This window comes from Colias eurytheme, chromosome 26 (assembly GCF_061535395.1).
Source record: "Colias eurytheme isolate Ceu_HAF_F1 chromosome 26, ilColEury1 Martin Lab GWU primary, whole genome shotgun sequence".
Classification (NCBI taxonomy): domain Eukaryota; kingdom Metazoa; phylum Arthropoda; class Insecta; order Lepidoptera; family Pieridae; genus Colias; species Colias eurytheme.
Genome location: NC_143005.1, coordinates 5,195,087 through 5,213,978, shown reverse-complemented (window position 1 = coordinate 5,213,978; position 18,892 = coordinate 5,195,087). Strand labels below are relative to the sequence as shown.

The window sequence follows — 18,892 nt, the reverse complement described above, 5'->3', positions numbered from 1 at the left end:
TTTACCGTGGTTTCATAAAACCACACAACATTTTTTTATTATTTTTTATTATTGTAACCTTTATGTAGGTATATTTTGTTTCTTGCACAATAAAGTGTTAAATAAATAAATAAATTCAAACTTTTGACAGATTACTGAGTTTATGTTTACCAAACAATACCTATAACACTATGATGTTTACTGTTGGACAGACGAAACACAAGTGAAGTGCCGGCCGGGCCCGAGTGTGCGATTTTATGATCGCAGTGCGCGCGGTACCATACAATTTCATATTCTGCATTTCATTTTCGCGACAATCGCGTCGCGCGCAGTCGCAGCAAAATGTGACAAATCACAATTTTAAAATCGCTGCGATTATTTATTCGCATGTGCGCGCATTGTCATAGTAACTCATACGTTGTATTTCTGCGATAAAATAATCACGCTGCAGAAAGTCGTGGTGCGCGCTAGCTCTAAAGGTTTCGCAAGCCAGAGATGGGTACGGTAATTCGAGAAATTAATAGCTCTCGATAATCTGCAGGTCATTCAGGCTTTGACTTGATTTATTATATTGCTTAAACACTACAGTTTAATTTCGTTGCTCCATTTACTCACGCGGTTAACATTCAACGAATTTATAATTGTAAAATAAATTAACAGGTGCAGTTGACTTCATTTGTTTGTATTTAGTTTCAATTAATTTTTATTGCGTGTCGTTTTTCTCATTTCCTCCACAAATGTATATTTATTAGATAGTGTAAAAAAGTTGTATTCCCTTACATTTTATTGCTGTGTTGGATAAAATATTAAAGAATGCTATCCTCAAGTTGGTAAAAAAATATTCATACAAGCTACATATAAACTTCGTGCAACATCAAAAAATATTAAACAAGTATAAATTTTAATTAAATTTATTTATGACATTTGTCCAATTTAAAAATTTTAACTAATGTGTAGTAATAAAGTAGGTAGGTACCTACTTAAAATACGCTAGAAACAAATGTCTTCTTTGTGCTTTCATAATAATGTATCCACTGCATTCAAAGTAAAAACATAATACATATATTATAATGTCTGTTATAATGTCACTCCATTAAAATAATGCATTTAAAACCACAAAGCATTATTTGCCCGCCAATTTTTTGTCATACGTTCTTTTATTAATAATCGTACTTTAATGTAAATTATGAAGCGAATAAAATTAATAGAATACACTTTACATAGTTGGCGCGCTCCCAAACCGAGTTGGTTTAGATTCGTCCACCATAGCTTGATTTCCTTTAAAATAAGATAATCTCAAAGATATAGAATAGATGGCGTTTGAGACGCACGTTTCCGCTCTTAGTACAGTCGTTAATGGAAGTGGATTGCAGGAGAAATTATTAGCGCCATTTTGTTGTAAGTTGACCGCCAAATTAGCTGTCATTTAAGGAAATCGTTTAATTGAATTATGTACGCAAATCACATCTTTATTTTATTTTAGCACATAATAATATCTATTATTTACTACAAACTATTTAGGAAAACATCACGTCGTTTATTTAATTTCATATTTCCTTCAGTTTTTCAGATTTCATAAACAAACATAACACTTTCCTTTGAACTGCTATTTGCGGTTGTGAATTATGAATAAATAGGTAATATAAATAAAAACCAAGGAATATAATTTACAAGAAATTAATTGCTGCCATAAATTAATATGCTAAAATGTAAGTTGAAATTACATATTCATGTCTTGAAATTTACGATCAGTTAAATTTACAAAGAAAGCGACGGCTTATTTGTCTTACGAATAGTAATAAAAACGTTTTTAAAGTCCCGTTTTGTAATTGAAGATAACATAAGTATTTGTTAGGAATTTCTGTGAATTTAACTATGTGTTTTAAGTATTTTTAATTATAATTTTGAAAATAAATTTGAAAATTAACTAGGGACCTCGTATCACTATTAAGTAAGTACTTACTAAAAAGATGACCTCAATTAATTTGTTTTTTTTTTCTTCCGTCAAAGAACCTAGATATATTTTACTACTTATTATTTAAAAAATCATCCACTTAGCGCAATTTCTAAAACCGCGTTAATTACCGAACGTCGTCACCTATTTCAAGAATAACCGACCAAAACGTGTAGGCGGGTAAAACATTGTTCTACATCTGTCAGATACCTCAAATGTAATTGACCGTTCGCGAAGATTGTCAAATAACAGAAATTACGCGCACAACAGTACTGAAATACAGAACTCGCGACACGTAGGATGTAATAAATTATCTAACAGCGTGTCAAATTAATACAGGGAATGCATTACTTTGGATGCTAGCTTATTAATTGTGAGGACACTTGGTAACGAATCCGTCAAATGAAATGCTAAGCGGATGAGAAGTGACCTACATATTTTAGCAGGGTTCTATGATATTGCGGGATTTTACAATTTTAGTGGGGATGGTGAAAAATATCCGTTGTCGTTCTAAAAGGCTTCCTTTGTATTTGTTTATCATCTTTATTAGGTACTAGCAATGCCCTGCGGTTTCACCCGCATAGATAGCGATATCGTTACAGTGAAAAGTCTACTATAGGTCGGACTATAGGTTTAATTTTTAATCACATGAAAATCACCTTTACCCCGTCCCGCACTACGGCCTTTTTTTTTTTGTTTTAGTGGGGAAATCTTTCATAGATACCCACGGCCTCCGGGGAGGGGCCGTGGGTTATATCGGATTCCTACCGACCAAAACCCCACTGTGTTCCGTCAAGACGCATATTGGTAGAATTCCTCCGTGAACCCCGCACTACGGCCTGCTCGAACAGTATACCTACTATTTTCTGTAGATTGACACTTTTAAAAATTCGTTATATCTTTTGAATGGAATATCCAATTCTTTTAATTTAAAAAGTATTTTGCTGGTATTAAAACAGTCTATAATAAAACATCATTTAATGGGATAAGGATTAATATATGTGTATGGATAACATGGTTTGATTACTGTCGGCACTTCTATTTACTTTGAAAACGTAAAAAAGTTGTTGTAGTAACATAACTACTGAAGATGGACATAATTATGGTATCGCGGACTTTCTTGTAGATATTGATCCATTCTATAATACCGTAGAACATTTTTTTGTTCTATCTTCAATAGATTCCGCAGCGCACGCGATGACAGAAGTTTTATTGAGGAATTTTTTACACCTTGGGTTACATTATTGCATTTTTGGTAAGGATCTCTAATTTTTTTGAAAATGCAATATAGCCTATGTTGTTCAGTAAAGATGCAGCTTTCTAATGGTGAAAGAATTTTTGAAATCGGTCCAGTAGTTTATGCGTGAAAACCATACATACATACATACATACATACTTACAAACTTTTCCTCTTTATAATATTAGTATAGATGTCGCCTTTGTACAATTTCTAATCATAATATTCTATTTATATTCATTGTACATACCTATATTTATACCTTTTCTGTTCTTTAAATTTAAGATGATTTGACGAAAATACATTTATGTTATATGTATTTAACTGCATTTATCGTACAATTTTAATGTAATCTACGATCGAACTAGTTATTAAATATATAGATATCATAATATATCGCTTTTAAAAACATGAAAGTAAAATAATAGCCTCATCTACACACCTACAGCTATTAACCATTAATTTAGGCGAGGTTTTCACTTCATCTACGTACGACATTAAATTATATGACTCGCAACAGTCAAGATTAGAACATTCCAAAATATTTACAAAATGCTATCGTAATACCTCGCTAATATATTCCTATTTTACACTTGATTTACGAACACTGTTCTCGTCTTTATGCTGAGTTACTAAGGGATATATTCGCTCGGTGATTATTGTAAAGTTTTAGTAATACATTGGATGGGTTGTACAAAAAGAACTCAATCGGAAGCCCCGCTAAGCTATGCTATAAATTACGCAAGGCAATGAATGCCGGTTGTAAAACAATCGTTAAACGGAGATTAAGAATGAATGTCTATTCTGAAGTGGGCTTTGTTTATACGAACTTGAACACTAAACTACTTTGGAAGTCGTTCATTCAATCTTCTGTTGATATACTCTTGCGCATGCGACTCAGATTCCAATAAACTCATTAATCAAAAGTTAAGGGGCTCATTACAAAAAGTTAGTTATTTTTCTAAAATAATCTTAATTATTTTTTTAATTGACATCAGCTACAAGTACCTATGATAGATGACAAGCCTATTGAAATAATAGATTACGTTTATGCCAATTGGCTCATATCAGTATTTAAATCACACTGGGTTCTACAGTAGTAGCAAATAGCAATAGAATAGGTAATAATAATTTAATTGCCTGTTTGTACTGGCGTGCCTATACTTACTACCTACTTCGCAAAAGTCAAATATTACACATAGTTGCTACTTTCCATTAAAATTGATTTATCTTTTAGTAATTTTGTATGTAATACAAGTAAACCGGTATTACTGATTACGACACGTTTTATATAATGTAATATCTTTTACGATCTGTTCTCTATTGTGGTGAGAAAGAGGTGATCGTTTTATGGTGATGAAATCATTAGTTAAGATTACAGACATTAAATCAGAAGTTTAGGAATGTGGTTTAAAGAACCATAAATTATTTTTACACATAACAAAGTAAATCCATTATTATCTTTGGAGAATGGTAATAGATATTTTGTTGTTAAATATTTTAATAGAGTAGGTACTTAGTGAGATAGATATTATCTGTTTGTTTTTTTGAATATTTTCAATCTTTACTTTTATACAATTATAGCTTATCTTCTTTATGATTTTGGAAAATCTGAAATAAAAAATGTATTTTATTTTTATCTCTATAACACTTACTATCCTGCAAGAACGAGAGACTCCTAATATACCTATAATCTATATGCAACATGTGAAAAGATAAGCCTCCCTTTAAATTTTATCTAACAATATATTAACAGCAGCATTTCTCTTTCCAGCATCCTCCTGGGGTCAAAGTGCGCCAGAAGAAGCGGAGAAAGCAAAACTAATACGTCAACCGAAACGCGACGAGGCGGGAAAACCACATATCAAGCGACCAATGAACGCCTTCATGGTCTGGGCGAAGGATGAACGCCGTAAGATCCTAAAGGCCTGTCCAGACATGCATAACTCCAACATATCCAAGATACTCGGAGCACGGTGGAAAGCAATGTCCAATGCAGAGAAACAGCCGTACTATGAAGAACAGTCTAGATTGTCCAAACTGCACATGGAGAAGCATCCTGACTACAGGTAAATTATATTTGTTACTTAATTTATCGGGAAGAACTGTTGCCTTTTAACCCATATCATATCCATGACAATTTACACGATGTTTAACAATTTCAAGCCAAAAATAAGAATAAGTAAAACTTGCGGGAAAACTTTACTATGACCGCTAAATTGTATGAATGCCTCTCCAGAAGGTCTAATTTAGAAAAGTAATACAAGATCGTATAAACAACTAACTGGAAATTTTTACGTTACAGGTACCGGCCGAGACCAAAACGGACTTGCATTGTCGACGGCAAGAAGATGAGAATATCAGAGTACAAGAACTTGATGCGCACACGCAGGCAGGAGATGCGGCAGCTCTGGTGCCGGGACGGGGGCAGCGAGCTCGGCTTCCTGCCGTCTCTCTCGTCGCCGGGGCCTTCGAACTCCTCCCCCCCTCCCAACGGGGGGAACTACATGAACCCCGCGTTCTCCCCCCCACTGTCCCCCCGAGAGGAAGATTGAGGAACGGCGCGCGGCTGGCCCTACCCGCACGCCGCGCCCCTCTCCATGCCTCCCCCCCACCCTTGGTAAATCTACAACCTTCTAGTGCTCCCACTCGGCCTATGTGAAAGTGCGAAGACGTTTCCCCGCTCTTTTTAATATCAACGTGACTTATGGGTGCAAAGTTTTAAGCCAGTGCTGCAATCGGATCTCTTGATGTACGAATATGAGATTATTCCATTAGTGAGTTAAGCGCGAACATTGACTGTGTGAAGGACGTTATTGTATTGGTGAATACGGCATGCTGTTTCGCATCGCGAAGTTTTTGTGCCAAACCTAACCAACAATTAATTAGACAAATGTATATACTAAGTGAAAATTCTCTTCTAGACTCATTGTATTATGAAGGTTCTCTGTAAATAAATCGCTTTGTAGATATTACACACGGTAATTTTTGTTTTAAAGTAGAATAGGTTAAGTCTAGATTAGCGTAAATATATTTGTAGCGTCAGTATGTGTTGCCATGTGTATAAAACCCTTATCTATCTAAATGTAGAAGCTTGTAGATTTAAGAACTTATTGTATCAAACCAAAAATTTGAAGCGGTATGCTTGAAAATTTAAGTGTTTTGAACACGAAACTGATTTTTGAAACCAGTGAGAGCTAACGGATCATAATAAATCATAATACTCATAGACTTAGCTCTCTCACAAACTGTTTGTAGTTTAGATTGTACCGTAAAGTACCTAGCTTTGTCGTAAAAATTGTATTCGGAGTAAAATTGCTTATATAAAAATTAATAAGAGGTAAATAATTGAGCATCGTTTACTTCTTGTAACACCTTTACAATGTTTTATTTGAGGATATTTTTTGTTACTACTCCTGTGTTAAACACAAGCGGTGGTCAATTGGAACCTGTCAATTTGAAAAGAAAAAAATATTTCGAAAAAAAAAGTTGAAAGTAGTTTACCCACCGACAGTTTGTGGGAACAACAATTGAACACTTCAAAAATTATTAATCGCTTTATTGAATCGTGCAATTTCATAGTTTTAGTGTTAAGCTATTATTGAAAGCATAATATCTACATAATATTTAATATACTACTTATAGTAATATGACTTCGTATAGTCAGTCGTTGATTGCCATTTGCCATTTCATTATTTTGTTATTTAATTTTTTAAATGTAAACATTTGTTTTCTCTTGAACTGACGGCGAGTACGCGCCATTTCTTTGGGTGACAGATAAAAAATGATTAAAAAATAATGTATGGTGTGTACTCTCCTTTTATTATATGCCAGTAAATTCTTTTGAAATGTGGTAAGAGATAGTTTAAGCGTAAGTAAATTATTGTGTATGTGTCTTACTGTTTATCGATAACGTAGCGTGTATCATTCTTAGTAAATGTGTAAGAATTTAGAACAGTGCCGTTAAATTATTTATTTTTATGTTGAGACCCATTGTATTGTAAATATGCGATATTTTTGATGTAAACGTTAGTAATTGTGGTTATTTAAATGATCGATACTTAATTCGTATGCGACTCGCATGGATCTCGGTCGAATCTTTTTATTTATTGAATTATTTTTTAATTATCCTTTAAATTCACGACTTGCCATATTTTCTATAGTCTCCTCTATCTACTTAAATGTGTTTATCTATGTACTTAGCAAAGTTTTACTTATGTTGTTATTTTATTGTTTTTTTTTTTTCTATTATTTTCACCGATTGAGATTTTTGTTAATTTTTCCAATGGAATTATTCGCGATCGTATAGAAGGTAGAATGTAGGTTCGTATACCTAGTTGGTATAAACCAGGACACATTATTCAGAAATTGTGCCAAAACCCAAAAGTTTAATAAAAAGTAAATATAAAAAATACTTTCTCGTTTCATTTTTCTTGAACCTTATACTTATAAACATTTTATTTAAGCACTAGCGGCCCGGCTTCGCCCGTGGTACATATTTCGCAATAAAAGGTAGCCTATGTTCTTTCTGAGGGTCTAAATATTATCTGTGCCAAATTTCATCAAAATCGGTAAAGTAGTTTATGAGCCTATTCATTACAATCAAACATACAAAGTTTTCCTCTTTATAATATTAGTGTAGATTTTACACCTACTATTGCCTAAGAGACTATTGCTTTACACCGACATTGAATAAAGAAAAGTAATGCATGTAAGAAATAAACTTACAATCAATTTTGATTTTACCAGAACATAATATTATTCCAGCTTTAATAGCTGTAAAACTAAGATAATATTGTACTTAATAGGGTACTGGGAAAACAATATGGAATCTATAGTTACTATTGTTAATTTTAAAAAGTTTTAGATCGTCATTTTCTCAGATATTCTCGAGTTGAGTAGCATCAAGTCAATTCAATCAAGTGCAAAGCTAAATTCTCATTATTCACCCTGTGTCGATCAGCCCACGATATTACGATGGAGGACGTGGGTTCGATTCCCGCCCCATTTTTTATATCTATTCTATTCAAGATAAATAAAATATTTTTAGGAGCATAATAGGCATTTTATTCTGACCATAATGAAAATACAAAAAAGGACGCATTCCATCGGAACCATAATGTAAGTAAATAATTAAAACAATATTTCACGGTTCTCGATAGATGGCGTCAGGTGCCCACAGGCAGGTACATAAAACCGAAAAAATAGATATGGAATTCGATCATCATGCTGAGCATGATGATCGAATTCCATCTCTCAAGTTTTGTTTTGTTGAATTTGCTTATCTTAAAATCTTCTGAATCGAATTGATTAATGCCGTGCCCGTGCGCCGTAGAAAGTGAGACTCTAGACTCGTAAGCTGTTATACCTATTCGCGAGTACATTTTTTGAGCGATCGAATCGGTGAAACATAGCGTCGTAAAATGACATAAGATTTTAAATTGGCTACGATGATCGGTACCTACGTCGTGCGCATCGCCTTTATCGTGTTTTATTTTTAAGCTGTTGCATAGCTTTTATCTCAGACTTTGAGCGCGGCGACCAAATGTAAAATTTCCGTAACAAAAAACCTAACACCTCCCACGCCAACCGGCACAGCGATGCGATGCTATGCAATAGCTTTACCACGGCAGTCCTCGAGTTCCACAATTATTTTACAAAAAGAAATTGAGTTAATTTAATAATATTATGGATATTTTAATTCTCGTTCTTCTCTGCGTAACCTATTTCTATTCTTGTATTGTAGCCTGTAGGTAACTCTATCGCCTCTATCGGACTGTTTCCTTTTCCAATAGTTAGATTGGGTAGGTAGGGCGCCGTGACAAAAAACTTAACCCTTAACATCACTCGCGGGGGAGCAGGGTCCCCCACCGCTCAAATTTTTACGAATATTTTAAGTATTAGAAACGTTACGCGGTGTAACGTCCGTGTATTCCCAGTGCCGCCCAAGGTCTCGCAGGGAGTAGAAGTGTGCCGGGCTACTGTGCTTAGTTCCAGAGGTAGGTGTTGATGGGGGAGCGTAGTCCCCCACGAGTGTAATTACTTAAGTAAGTATATTTTAATTATTTTGCTATGTATATTTTTGTTTTTTTATAGGTTAATCACGCACAATGGATACAAATTTGAATCCCCAGCAGATATAACATTTGTTAAATGACTTAGAGTCTGAGGAAACCGAGGCAGAGGTTATTTATCCTGAATTATCATCGGATTTGAGTGATGCGTAGTCTGAGGTTGGTGATCACGATACTGAAAGTGAAGAAGAAGTAGACAGTAACTCTGAAAATGAAGATACAAGTACCAATGACCAACAAGACTGAAACAGTAATGCATTGCTGCAGACTGAAATAATATGTGTGTGTATGTATTATCTTACAAGTGCATTGTATGATACATAAAGACATTTTAAGTTTGAAAAATCAGATGTTTTGCGCGAAGTGACAGTAGTACCCACCTCAACGCTTCGCTTATGAGGCGTGCAATAAGATTCCTACATTTGACTGATATTTCGGTAGTTTCTAAGTATTATGTGCGTTGCCCTTGTGATTTTAGACGTTATAGATTTTTCATAGATTTTTATGCTTGTTTTGTAATTTATATGATACAAATAAGTAGAAAAAAACATTTTATTTTGTATTTTTTTTTAATTTTTATACCTAGTAAGTAGTAACCTAGAGTTATATCTTAAAATTTAACGTGTTTTTTGTAACTTGTTTTGTTTGACATTAGAAATGTCCATTTTTAAGTTTAAACTTTTAAATAAATACTCTTATAGCATTCCAAAAATGTGTTTTGTTTCATTTATTGAAAAAAAAACAGAGTTATCGTAAAAATATTATAGATATATGGTTCAACAATTTGGTGGACCTTGCTCCCCCACGTGTGTAGATGTGTGGCGAGAAATAGCGTGTGGTGCTAAGGGTTAACATGAAACTGCGCGAAAAAGGTAAGAAAGAACCCCTGCACTATAATATTGATAGATAAAGCTAGATTCAATATAGATAAAGCAAAGTTGCCTAAGCACTATAATAAAATATAACTATGATAATAATATAACTATGGAGTTTCTTGCCGATTCTTCTCCATAGATACTGCTTTCCGAATCGGTGGTAAATGTTAAATTACTTATGTAATGACGATTCGAAAGTGCTACTAAATAGTAGTCTAATTGAATAAATGAATGTTTGAGTTTGTTTGTTTGAATATTATCATCTGTGCTTAGGTCAGCTTGTTTTGATCAATATATCAAATGTCATTATTTATTATATAACATAGGATAACCTACCTATCTCACATAAATGAAGTGGGCTTATGAAATAAATAAACTCCATATAAATACAATATTATTTTATTAATATCATTCAATACATTTATAAGAATACGATATAACATTGATATGGTTACAATGTCTACTACATTTACAAAAATATACACATAATATTTACATAATATATGTATTTACGAATACAATTCTTAGTAAGTACAATAGGTACGATTTAACGTATAAGTTTTGGCTTAAGCACTAAATAGGTATTATATTCAATGATTAGAAAAATAACAAAACAAATAAGTTCATAAAAATAATAAATTCATTCAAAAGGTGGTTACATTTTGTTCCAAGCAATAGACTAGATAATATTAAAAATTTACAATTGCTGAACATTTTCTTTTTTAGTTTAAGCAACTTACGTGATAAATAACCATTTAATAGACGCTTAAATTTTTTTGCTTAGTAAAAATAAAAATAATGGCCACTGCGAAATAATGCTTTGAAATAGACATTTAACATTTTTCTTTATGGGTGGATAACTCGATAGTAAATAACAGTGAGACGTATTCTACAGATAATTTGGATGAAATAACTAAAATAAGAACTGTGATATAATTTTATGTTTTTTGTGCACTTTTTCTTCAGTCAGTAATAAATTATAAAGATGGTTATAGTAGCATAGAATAGTTCAGTTAGTCAGCAAAACAGATAAAAAAACTAATAATTATTATTATGTATCTATGCCTTATTAACTATATCTAAATAAATGCCTCTTCAAACTTAAATAAAAGCCTACCGTTATATCTATGTACGTAAAAATATATTCCATACAAACATCTACTAGGCCATTCCTATCATTTCATAACATATATTCGAGTAAAGCATGTTAACATACACATAATTTCATTAAATAATAGTAAGTATTATGGATATGCTATTACATATTTTTATTTAGGAAGCTAATGTCATATCCAACCATATAATATGTGATATCAGAATATTCAAATGTGAGTTAAATTAACATAAACAAAAGAAAAAGAGAATCAGTCAATTTTCGCTACCATACTACCATCAAAAACAGCATTTTTGAAATTTTTTTTTTACATAGCGCTTAAGATTTAGTGTCAATACTATAGCAATAGTTAAACGAGGCATATAAAGGTAGTTAATAAACAGTAAAAAGGTAAGGTAAAATTTTCTATCAAGATATTTGCTATATTCCGAAAAATAAAGAAAGAAAATATTAAAATACGTATTAATCATGTTACGACATTAATAGGCCCATAAAATTTAACAACCCATGTAATCTACTAACCTTTGAGCATATTTTAGGTCGGATCTTATTTCAAATAATTAATTTATGTATTTAGATTATGATAGTTTTGTAAGATAATCATAGCATATCCATAACACTTATTAACAACTCAATAAGCACACATAAAACAAAACATTTATTCATAAAAAATATCTATTGCAACGTACAAGACGGGCACAATTTAATTTTATTCAATCTTAAACACGCGCCATGAAAAACATGTCCACACTTGAAAGCCCACAGGCCGCCATCTTGAATTAAAAATTCATTTTGCAATGGCAACCCGCATAGCGAACAATCCAATACTTTATACATTTGAGTCATTATTTGTAATACATTGTTTAATTTTATTTGTGTGTTTGCTTGTTTTAATATACGTTCGTATACATTTTCTAGGCCCCAGTGTTGAGAAGTCGCACTTACTATGAGCGGGAGTGCTGTATTATTTATATTTCCCTTCGACGCTTCTTGGAGAAGAGAACACACCTAGAAAATAAATTAATTGAAATAAATAAATGAATATTATTGAAAGCAGTTTTTTTTTTAATTTTCTACACAATAATTTGTTAAAATATTAGTCATGGCATAATAAATGTTATGATATTAAATGTAAGATCGTAATATCATTTAATAGAAGTCATACTAGATTTTCGCACGCGGTTTCTCCCGCACAGTCAAAGCAAATTCCCATGGAAATGAGTTGGTAAAAAGTAGTCACTATTGTTTACTAGCCTGCTAACTATCCGTAGACACAAAAATTGTACATATAATAGTCGCTCCGTTGCAATGTGAAATAAAAGTAAACAGAGACATAATCGCATTAATAATATTAGGATGTACACATTCGCATAGAAACATTCTCTAAAATAATTACAATTATAATAGACCATAATATGCAAAAAATAACCGTCTCCTTGGTACAGTGGTTGACGCGCGAGCGTAACACCGAGGGGTCCTGGGTTCGATTCCCGGTGGAGACGAAGAAAAAAAATGTCTCGGTCTGGCAGGACACAGAAGGCTGACCACCTACTTGTCCCTAAAGAAAATCAATCAGTGAAACAGATGTATAATGCATCTGCCCCTTACCCCACTAGGGGACACGGGACTTCACTTTTATATGCAAAAATAGTATTTTATATTAATACTAGCGGTCCGCCCCGGCTTCGCCCGTGGTACATATTTACGTTTTCTCTACATAAAAACCATCCTCGTACTTCAAGGAATATAATAAAAAAAGAATTATCGAAATCGGTTCAGCCGTTCTCGAGTTATGCGCTTACCAACACATTTTGCGATTCATTTTTATATATAAGATGTATGTACATTTATATTTACCTCCATCCTTGACTCTTCAAATTCATATGCACTGTACAAAGTATCCACCAAAGGTATTGTGATCGTCACATCATATTTCTCGTACAAGCAAACCATTAAACTCGTATGATAAAACTTTATAGTTAGTGCCTTTCTATCTATTAAACTTCCATGTTTCTTCATCACTTTTATCGCATTTCTGCCCCCAATTGACTTGATTATTAACGCTCCTAGATCATCCCAACTCAACATATCTTTCACGGATATATTATCAAACTTTTTATTGCAATTTAGACATATATTAGCGTGTAAAGTCGCGTACAATTGTATAGCTCGATCCCAGGTATCCAACGTGAACTGTGGTAGGAATGAATGTAGCAAACTTTCGTCTAACATTTGCAACAATATCCGTAGAACATGCAACAAATCTTCATTCCGTCTCAAGTATAAAATTTTCTTCCACAAATACGGCATGCGTTTACACATTTCATAGCACTGTTCCTTTGTTTGACTCGACCATTGCCTCTCTATGAACTCGTCTATTAAATTCGAAAATACAGGCATTTGACTTGTCCGTATGTACGGCAAAGGGAAACCACATTCGCAGCCGATATTCATCAATTTCTGAGTCTTCACATTCGCAGATATGCATGAATCGACAAAATATTTATACAATACTTCATTGTTTATTATTAGCTCTAGCAACTCGCCTTTCCGCGACGTTGTGTTTAAATAGGTAAGGAATATATTGTTAGGTACAAATTTAGAATCGTCTAAAGCTCCTACGGATACGCAATATTGTTCTAATGAGAGCATTAGTTCATGTATTTCGTGTATATCACAGCTATAATCCTCTATGATGGAGGTTAAATTCGACAACTCTGACTCCTTATTGACTAAGCTTAACCTTGCATATTGATATAATAATTTACAAAATTTATCTTCCTTGCTCCTTTCTAAATTATTGTCTATTTCAATGGTTTCCTGACTAGATTCTTTAAATATAATATCATTGTTTAAAACTATAGGCGTATCTTCTAAAGTGTAATCGTCACGCGTTATCCATTTTGGGGCGTTTTCATTGTCTTGTAGCTGTCTTATGGGAGTGAGATCTTGTGTGTTTCTATCGGTGCCTAAATATTTCATTTTTTCTTCAAAATCCTCCCACTTCTCTTTTAATATCTTTTTGCTTGTATTGAATTTACCAGACACAGTTTCACTGAGCCCCTTTAAAGCCTGTAATGCCTCCGGTGAAAGTGTATTGAAAAGATTGTCTTCACTATGCTTAGTATCAAAATTATCATCTAATAGTGATTGTGTATGATATGAGTTATCAACAACAAATATTCCAGACTTCAATTGAGTTGCTTCACTAGGTTTTAACTTTTCGATTTCATCTAGAAAGTCCTCAATAGATTTCAACAAACCATTGTTTCTCAGTTTCTCTTTTAATCCTACTAAAATATGCATTTTTATTGATAAATTGTTTTCTAGCAAATAATTCTTATACAAGGCACACAGTTCCCCACACAACACATATTTCTCATCAAGGTAGCATTTTACTAAAAATTTGTCAATTTTGATGAATTTCAAGCTTACAAATGATCCATTAGAAAGCCACACATATAAAATATCATGATAAAGTTTGCAATCAATAATATCACTGTAAGGACACCAAATAGTATCGCCCAAGTTGTGAATATTTAAAAAGTATAACGCGTGTTTATTATACGAAAAAATGGCACTATTCATTGAGTATATTCGCGAAAAATTAACAGACTGGCCTTCGGAACAATCAGTTGTGTTTTCAATATCAATGTTTTCATTTTCATATGATTCAACAGTGATCATCTTCATAGGCGGTTTGGCTAACACTTGTTTGAACTGATGTGTTCTACGGACCATGCCGTCTATAGTTGCTTCCCAAACTCGAGACGAAGGCCTTGCGCAATAGATAAGTGTGTTCGAAAACTCGTCACCCACTACGAATCTTGCATCATCGTCAACTATATTATATTTCTTCACTTCTGTTATATCTTGGACATTATTTTCTGATGTTCCATTACTGATTGATTTCTCTGTGGTCACAAAGCATGCTCCGAATTCACCATCTCTAAGTTTCTGGCCGATCTGTCTGTATTGTTCTTGTGCCGTATTACATATATAACAGCGAGTTAATGTTGAGACCAGTAGCATACAATCTCTTGTGTCCAGTTGGCATATTCGCGAATCTAAACTCATTATTGTTTGAGACGAGCTGTGGAACATTGTTTTTGCCTGAAAGTATAGTAGAAAAAATGTTAATTTAAATTAGGGATGTAACGATACCGATATATCGGTATATCGGTATCGCCGATAATAAATCAACCGATACCGATATTTTTTTATTAAATTCTTTTTTTCTTTTATGTTTTTGCATTGTATTCATTCATATTGTTTTATTTCTGTTTCTGTAATAGTGTTAAGGAAGAGCGGAACCTCCTGACACAAGCATTTTATTTGCTTACTAGGAGTGTTCCAATCACAAATTTGTTTATGTAAAGGAAAGAAATAAATAATTTTGAATTTTTTTAATTTTTAACGTGATAACGTTTTTAAAATCGTTTTAGTCGGGTGACATGTTCATAAACGTGTGTCACACCAAAACATCACGAGCGCGATCGCAGGTATAACGAGAGAGAGACGGACCGATCTCCCGTTTCATCTCGAGCGCTGCCACTGCATTATGTTATCACGTAAACATCTCAATCGTAAACCTACTTTACAAACAACCAATTTTTTTGATATCAAATAATTCAAAAACCCGCGCCCAATGAACGATGCGGGAGGCCGCCCGCGCGTGCGCACTTTGTTTTCTGAAAAAACTCTACCAATAGTAAACTTTTATTAGGTACTGATTGTATGTGTATTACGTAAGTTTAACTAACTTCGTAAAATAATAATACTAAAATAAATGGTTTTGTTGTTTTTTGATTTGGCATTTTTATTTAAAAGAATACGATTAACAGTTGTCTCTGTTAAATGTTGGTAACTTTTTATGCATAATTCATTATTTATTTTTCTACCAAGCCATCGATATCGGTATCGGTATCGGTATCGCCGATACATTACTACAAATATCGGTATCGGTATCGTATCGGCAAAATCATGTATCGTTACATCCCTAATTTAAATATATTCCAATAAGCATAATAGCAGGAATAAAAATTATTTTTCTACATCCATATAAGTACTGTATTTCTGTTAAATAGAATTCAATTTTTACAAGCTTTATTTTTCAATTTATTAAATTAAAAACAAACTTATTTTATTTCATAGCAATAAACATGACATAACTTACGATAAAACTCTGTAGCTGCAAAACGGATATTTTGCCAACATCATCGCCATTAAATAGCATATTCCGACTCCAGATCATAGCCGTAACCTCATTTCCTAGATGTTCTTTTGACGATGTCGTTGAATAATTTCTGCTTAATGTCTGATCACATTCTGTTACTGTAACCATGCCTTTGCCGTTAGCAAAGCCGATGTGTTTCTCATCAGCTGATATGGCTAGCCGAGTAACTGGTCCATCCTGAAACATTTTAAATATCATTTTAAGTTTATGCAAAATATTTTATTTACATATTGCTATTTAAACCTCTTGCGAATGGCAACTGAATTTTCGATTTACACCTTATTAATATATGTATGCAGGTAAAAAAAATCACAAATAAAATATCTTTTTCCTGCAAATCTATAATTTGTGACCTACTCATGCAATGCAATGCAAACTGTACTGAAATTCATTCTCTCTTGAAATAAATATATTTATAAACTACTAGCTGTGCTCCGCAGTATTACCTGTAGTGCTCCGCTAGCCAGATGATATAAAAGGCCTATAGCCTTCCTGAGTGAATAAGCTAACTAACACCGAAATAATTATTCAAATCGGACCAGTAGTTCCCGTGATTAGCGCGTTCAAACAAATAAACAAACTCTTTAGCTTTATAATTATATTAGTATAGATAATAACCATACAACATTAATTTAATAGTTACTATAAAGCTTGTTGTAACAGACACCAAGTTATCAACACTCCAAGGGTTATGGTTGCTTAGTTGTTAGCATAAGAAATGGAAAATTAGATAAGATCAACTCTTGAAGAGTATAAAAATCATATAAAACTAAATGTTTAAAAAATGTTATAAAACTAAATTTCATTTTAGTGTAAGCATGTCTTGACAGCCTAAAAAATTGTTGTTTGTAGACCACCTTCACTTATTTCTCTGCAGTTAGTATATTATGTTATACATTCTCATCAAATAATTAGTTATTATTATGATATATATTGTACCTTATTAGGAATAAGTTGTATGAATTCACAAGGCCATCTGTTAAAAACATAAATCCCTCCACTTGTTGCTCCAAATGCAATCAAAGACTTTGATACATCAAAGCAAGTATACTGAAAAAGAAAAACATTTTTATTTTTTTCTTTATATGTACTATAGTTTTTTTTATCATTAATTTAGGTTCTCAATACAATAATTACTTTAGATGTTTTATTTGAGTCTGTAACAAAATTGCCAAAGGTAGTTGACTTTCATAAAACTGTGTAGATATAACTGTAAATTACAAAAGGAGTAAAACCTTCTTGGAGTTAAAAAAAATTCTCTTCTTTGTAAAAGACTGAATAAACAATACAATAAACACTATAGAATACTGATTGAATACTAAGAGCCAGCGCGCACGAGCAACTTTGTCTCCGCAACTATTTTGTCTCTCCCGTCAATTGTATGGGGAGTTGCGTAGCTACGTGCGCGCACTTTCATACTAGCCCATGGGTGGAGAGACAAAATAGTTGCGGAGACAAAATAGTTGCGGAGACAAAGTTGCTCGTGCGCGCTAGCTCTTAATGCCATAGTAGCTTTAAGTAACTCTTATTATAAAAACAAATACATGTACAATTCCACAGAATAAACAGGAAAAAACATAAGTAACTAAATTACTTGTAAGAGCAAAGAATTCCAAAAATTATATCTACAATTTATAGTTCTATTGAGTAAGTAAATTAATTTAAGTACTTTTTTACTAATTTAGGTGTATATAATTTTTATCTTAGAGATAAAACTATACAGAGGCTTATCTTATAATTACTATTTTTTTAAAGTTGTTTTATTATGTTGCTAAGAAATTTGCATTTAAATATAGAACATTTAAATACGATCTCAAATGTTAGATAAACAGCACTTGTTTTAACCTTGATGATGGTCTATTATTAATTATTATATTCTATTTGTAAAACATTGTCCTATTAGAGAGACCTGTGTATGTTTTGAATAACTGCCAAATATTATATTGATAGAAACTAACCTTAATTCGTTGAATATTCTTGATGGGAAAATTTACACTTTCTGTAATATCTGGTAGTTCCTGGAGGAGAAAGGGTCGTAATTTGGAGACAGACATGATTTATTAGCACATTTTCTTTTATAAAGTTAACAATTAAATGATCCTTTAGTTAATAAAAATATAAACAATTTCTTAACAAAATATAGGTTTATATTTTTCATGAGTTCGCTAATCGCGACAGTAATTTTCTGAATGTGAATTTGACTTGAGTAATTTTAAATGTCACAGAGCCACAGATTATCAAAACTATACTTAAGTGGCAATACTAATACAGATAATGAAGTATATTGAATTTTGCTATTTAAAAATCGTAAAATACATATCCATTCTATTTTAATTAAATATAATTCTTGTTTAAAATACACATGTGTCAACTGAAACTACACATCTAAAAATAAACGCATATTTTTATGTTTATAAGATTGA

General features: G+C 32.6%; 2 protein-coding genes across 3 annotated transcripts in view; one reads left to right on the top strand and one right to left on the bottom strand.

Moving 5' to 3' along the window:
• Sox102F (transcription factor Sox102F) overlaps positions 1–6,812 on the top strand; it is a 235,717-nt gene extending 228,905 nt beyond the window's left edge. For both annotated transcript variants that reach the window (XM_090116834.1, XM_090116835.1), the window contains exons 6-7: positions 4,945–5,239; positions 5,476–6,812. In XM_090116834.1, coding sequence (XP_089972960.1) covers positions 4,945–5,239; positions 5,476–5,725 — 545 coding nt within the window. In that variant the 3' untranslated portion in view covers positions 5,726–6,812. The remainder of the gene's footprint in view (positions 1–4,944; positions 5,240–5,475) is intronic.
• A 3,690-nt stretch (positions 6,813–10,502) lies between these two features.
• Positions 10,503–18,659, bottom strand: p (WD40 repeat domain-containing protein pink). Its single transcript, XM_090116732.1, has 5 exons — positions 18,428–18,659; positions 17,409–17,519; positions 16,410–16,646; positions 13,091–15,346; positions 10,503–12,241 (listed from the first exon to the last, which is right to left on the bottom strand). The coding sequence occupies exons 1-5, from the start codon at positions 18,521–18,523 to the stop codon at positions 11,909–11,911; spliced, it is 3,033 nt and encodes a 1,010-aa protein (XP_089972858.1). The 5' UTR covers positions 18,524–18,659; the 3' UTR covers positions 10,503–11,908.
• Between the last annotated feature and the right edge of the window lie 233 nt (positions 18,660–18,892).

Excerpts from the sequence above, each read along its gene's own strand:
- p (XM_090116732.1), bottom strand. The coding sequence starts at position 18,523 with ATGTCTGTCTCCAAATTACGACCCTTTCTCCTCCAGGAACTACCAGAT. Across the intron at positions 15,347-16,409 it reads TGCAGCTACAGAGTTTTATC|GCAAAAACAATGTTCCACAG; the intron begins GTAAGTTATGTC and ends CTATACTTTCAG. Across the intron at positions 12,242-13,090 it reads TTGAAGAGTCAAGGATGGAG|GTGTGTTCTCTTCTCCAAGA; the intron begins GTAAATATAAAT and ends TTTATTTTCTAG.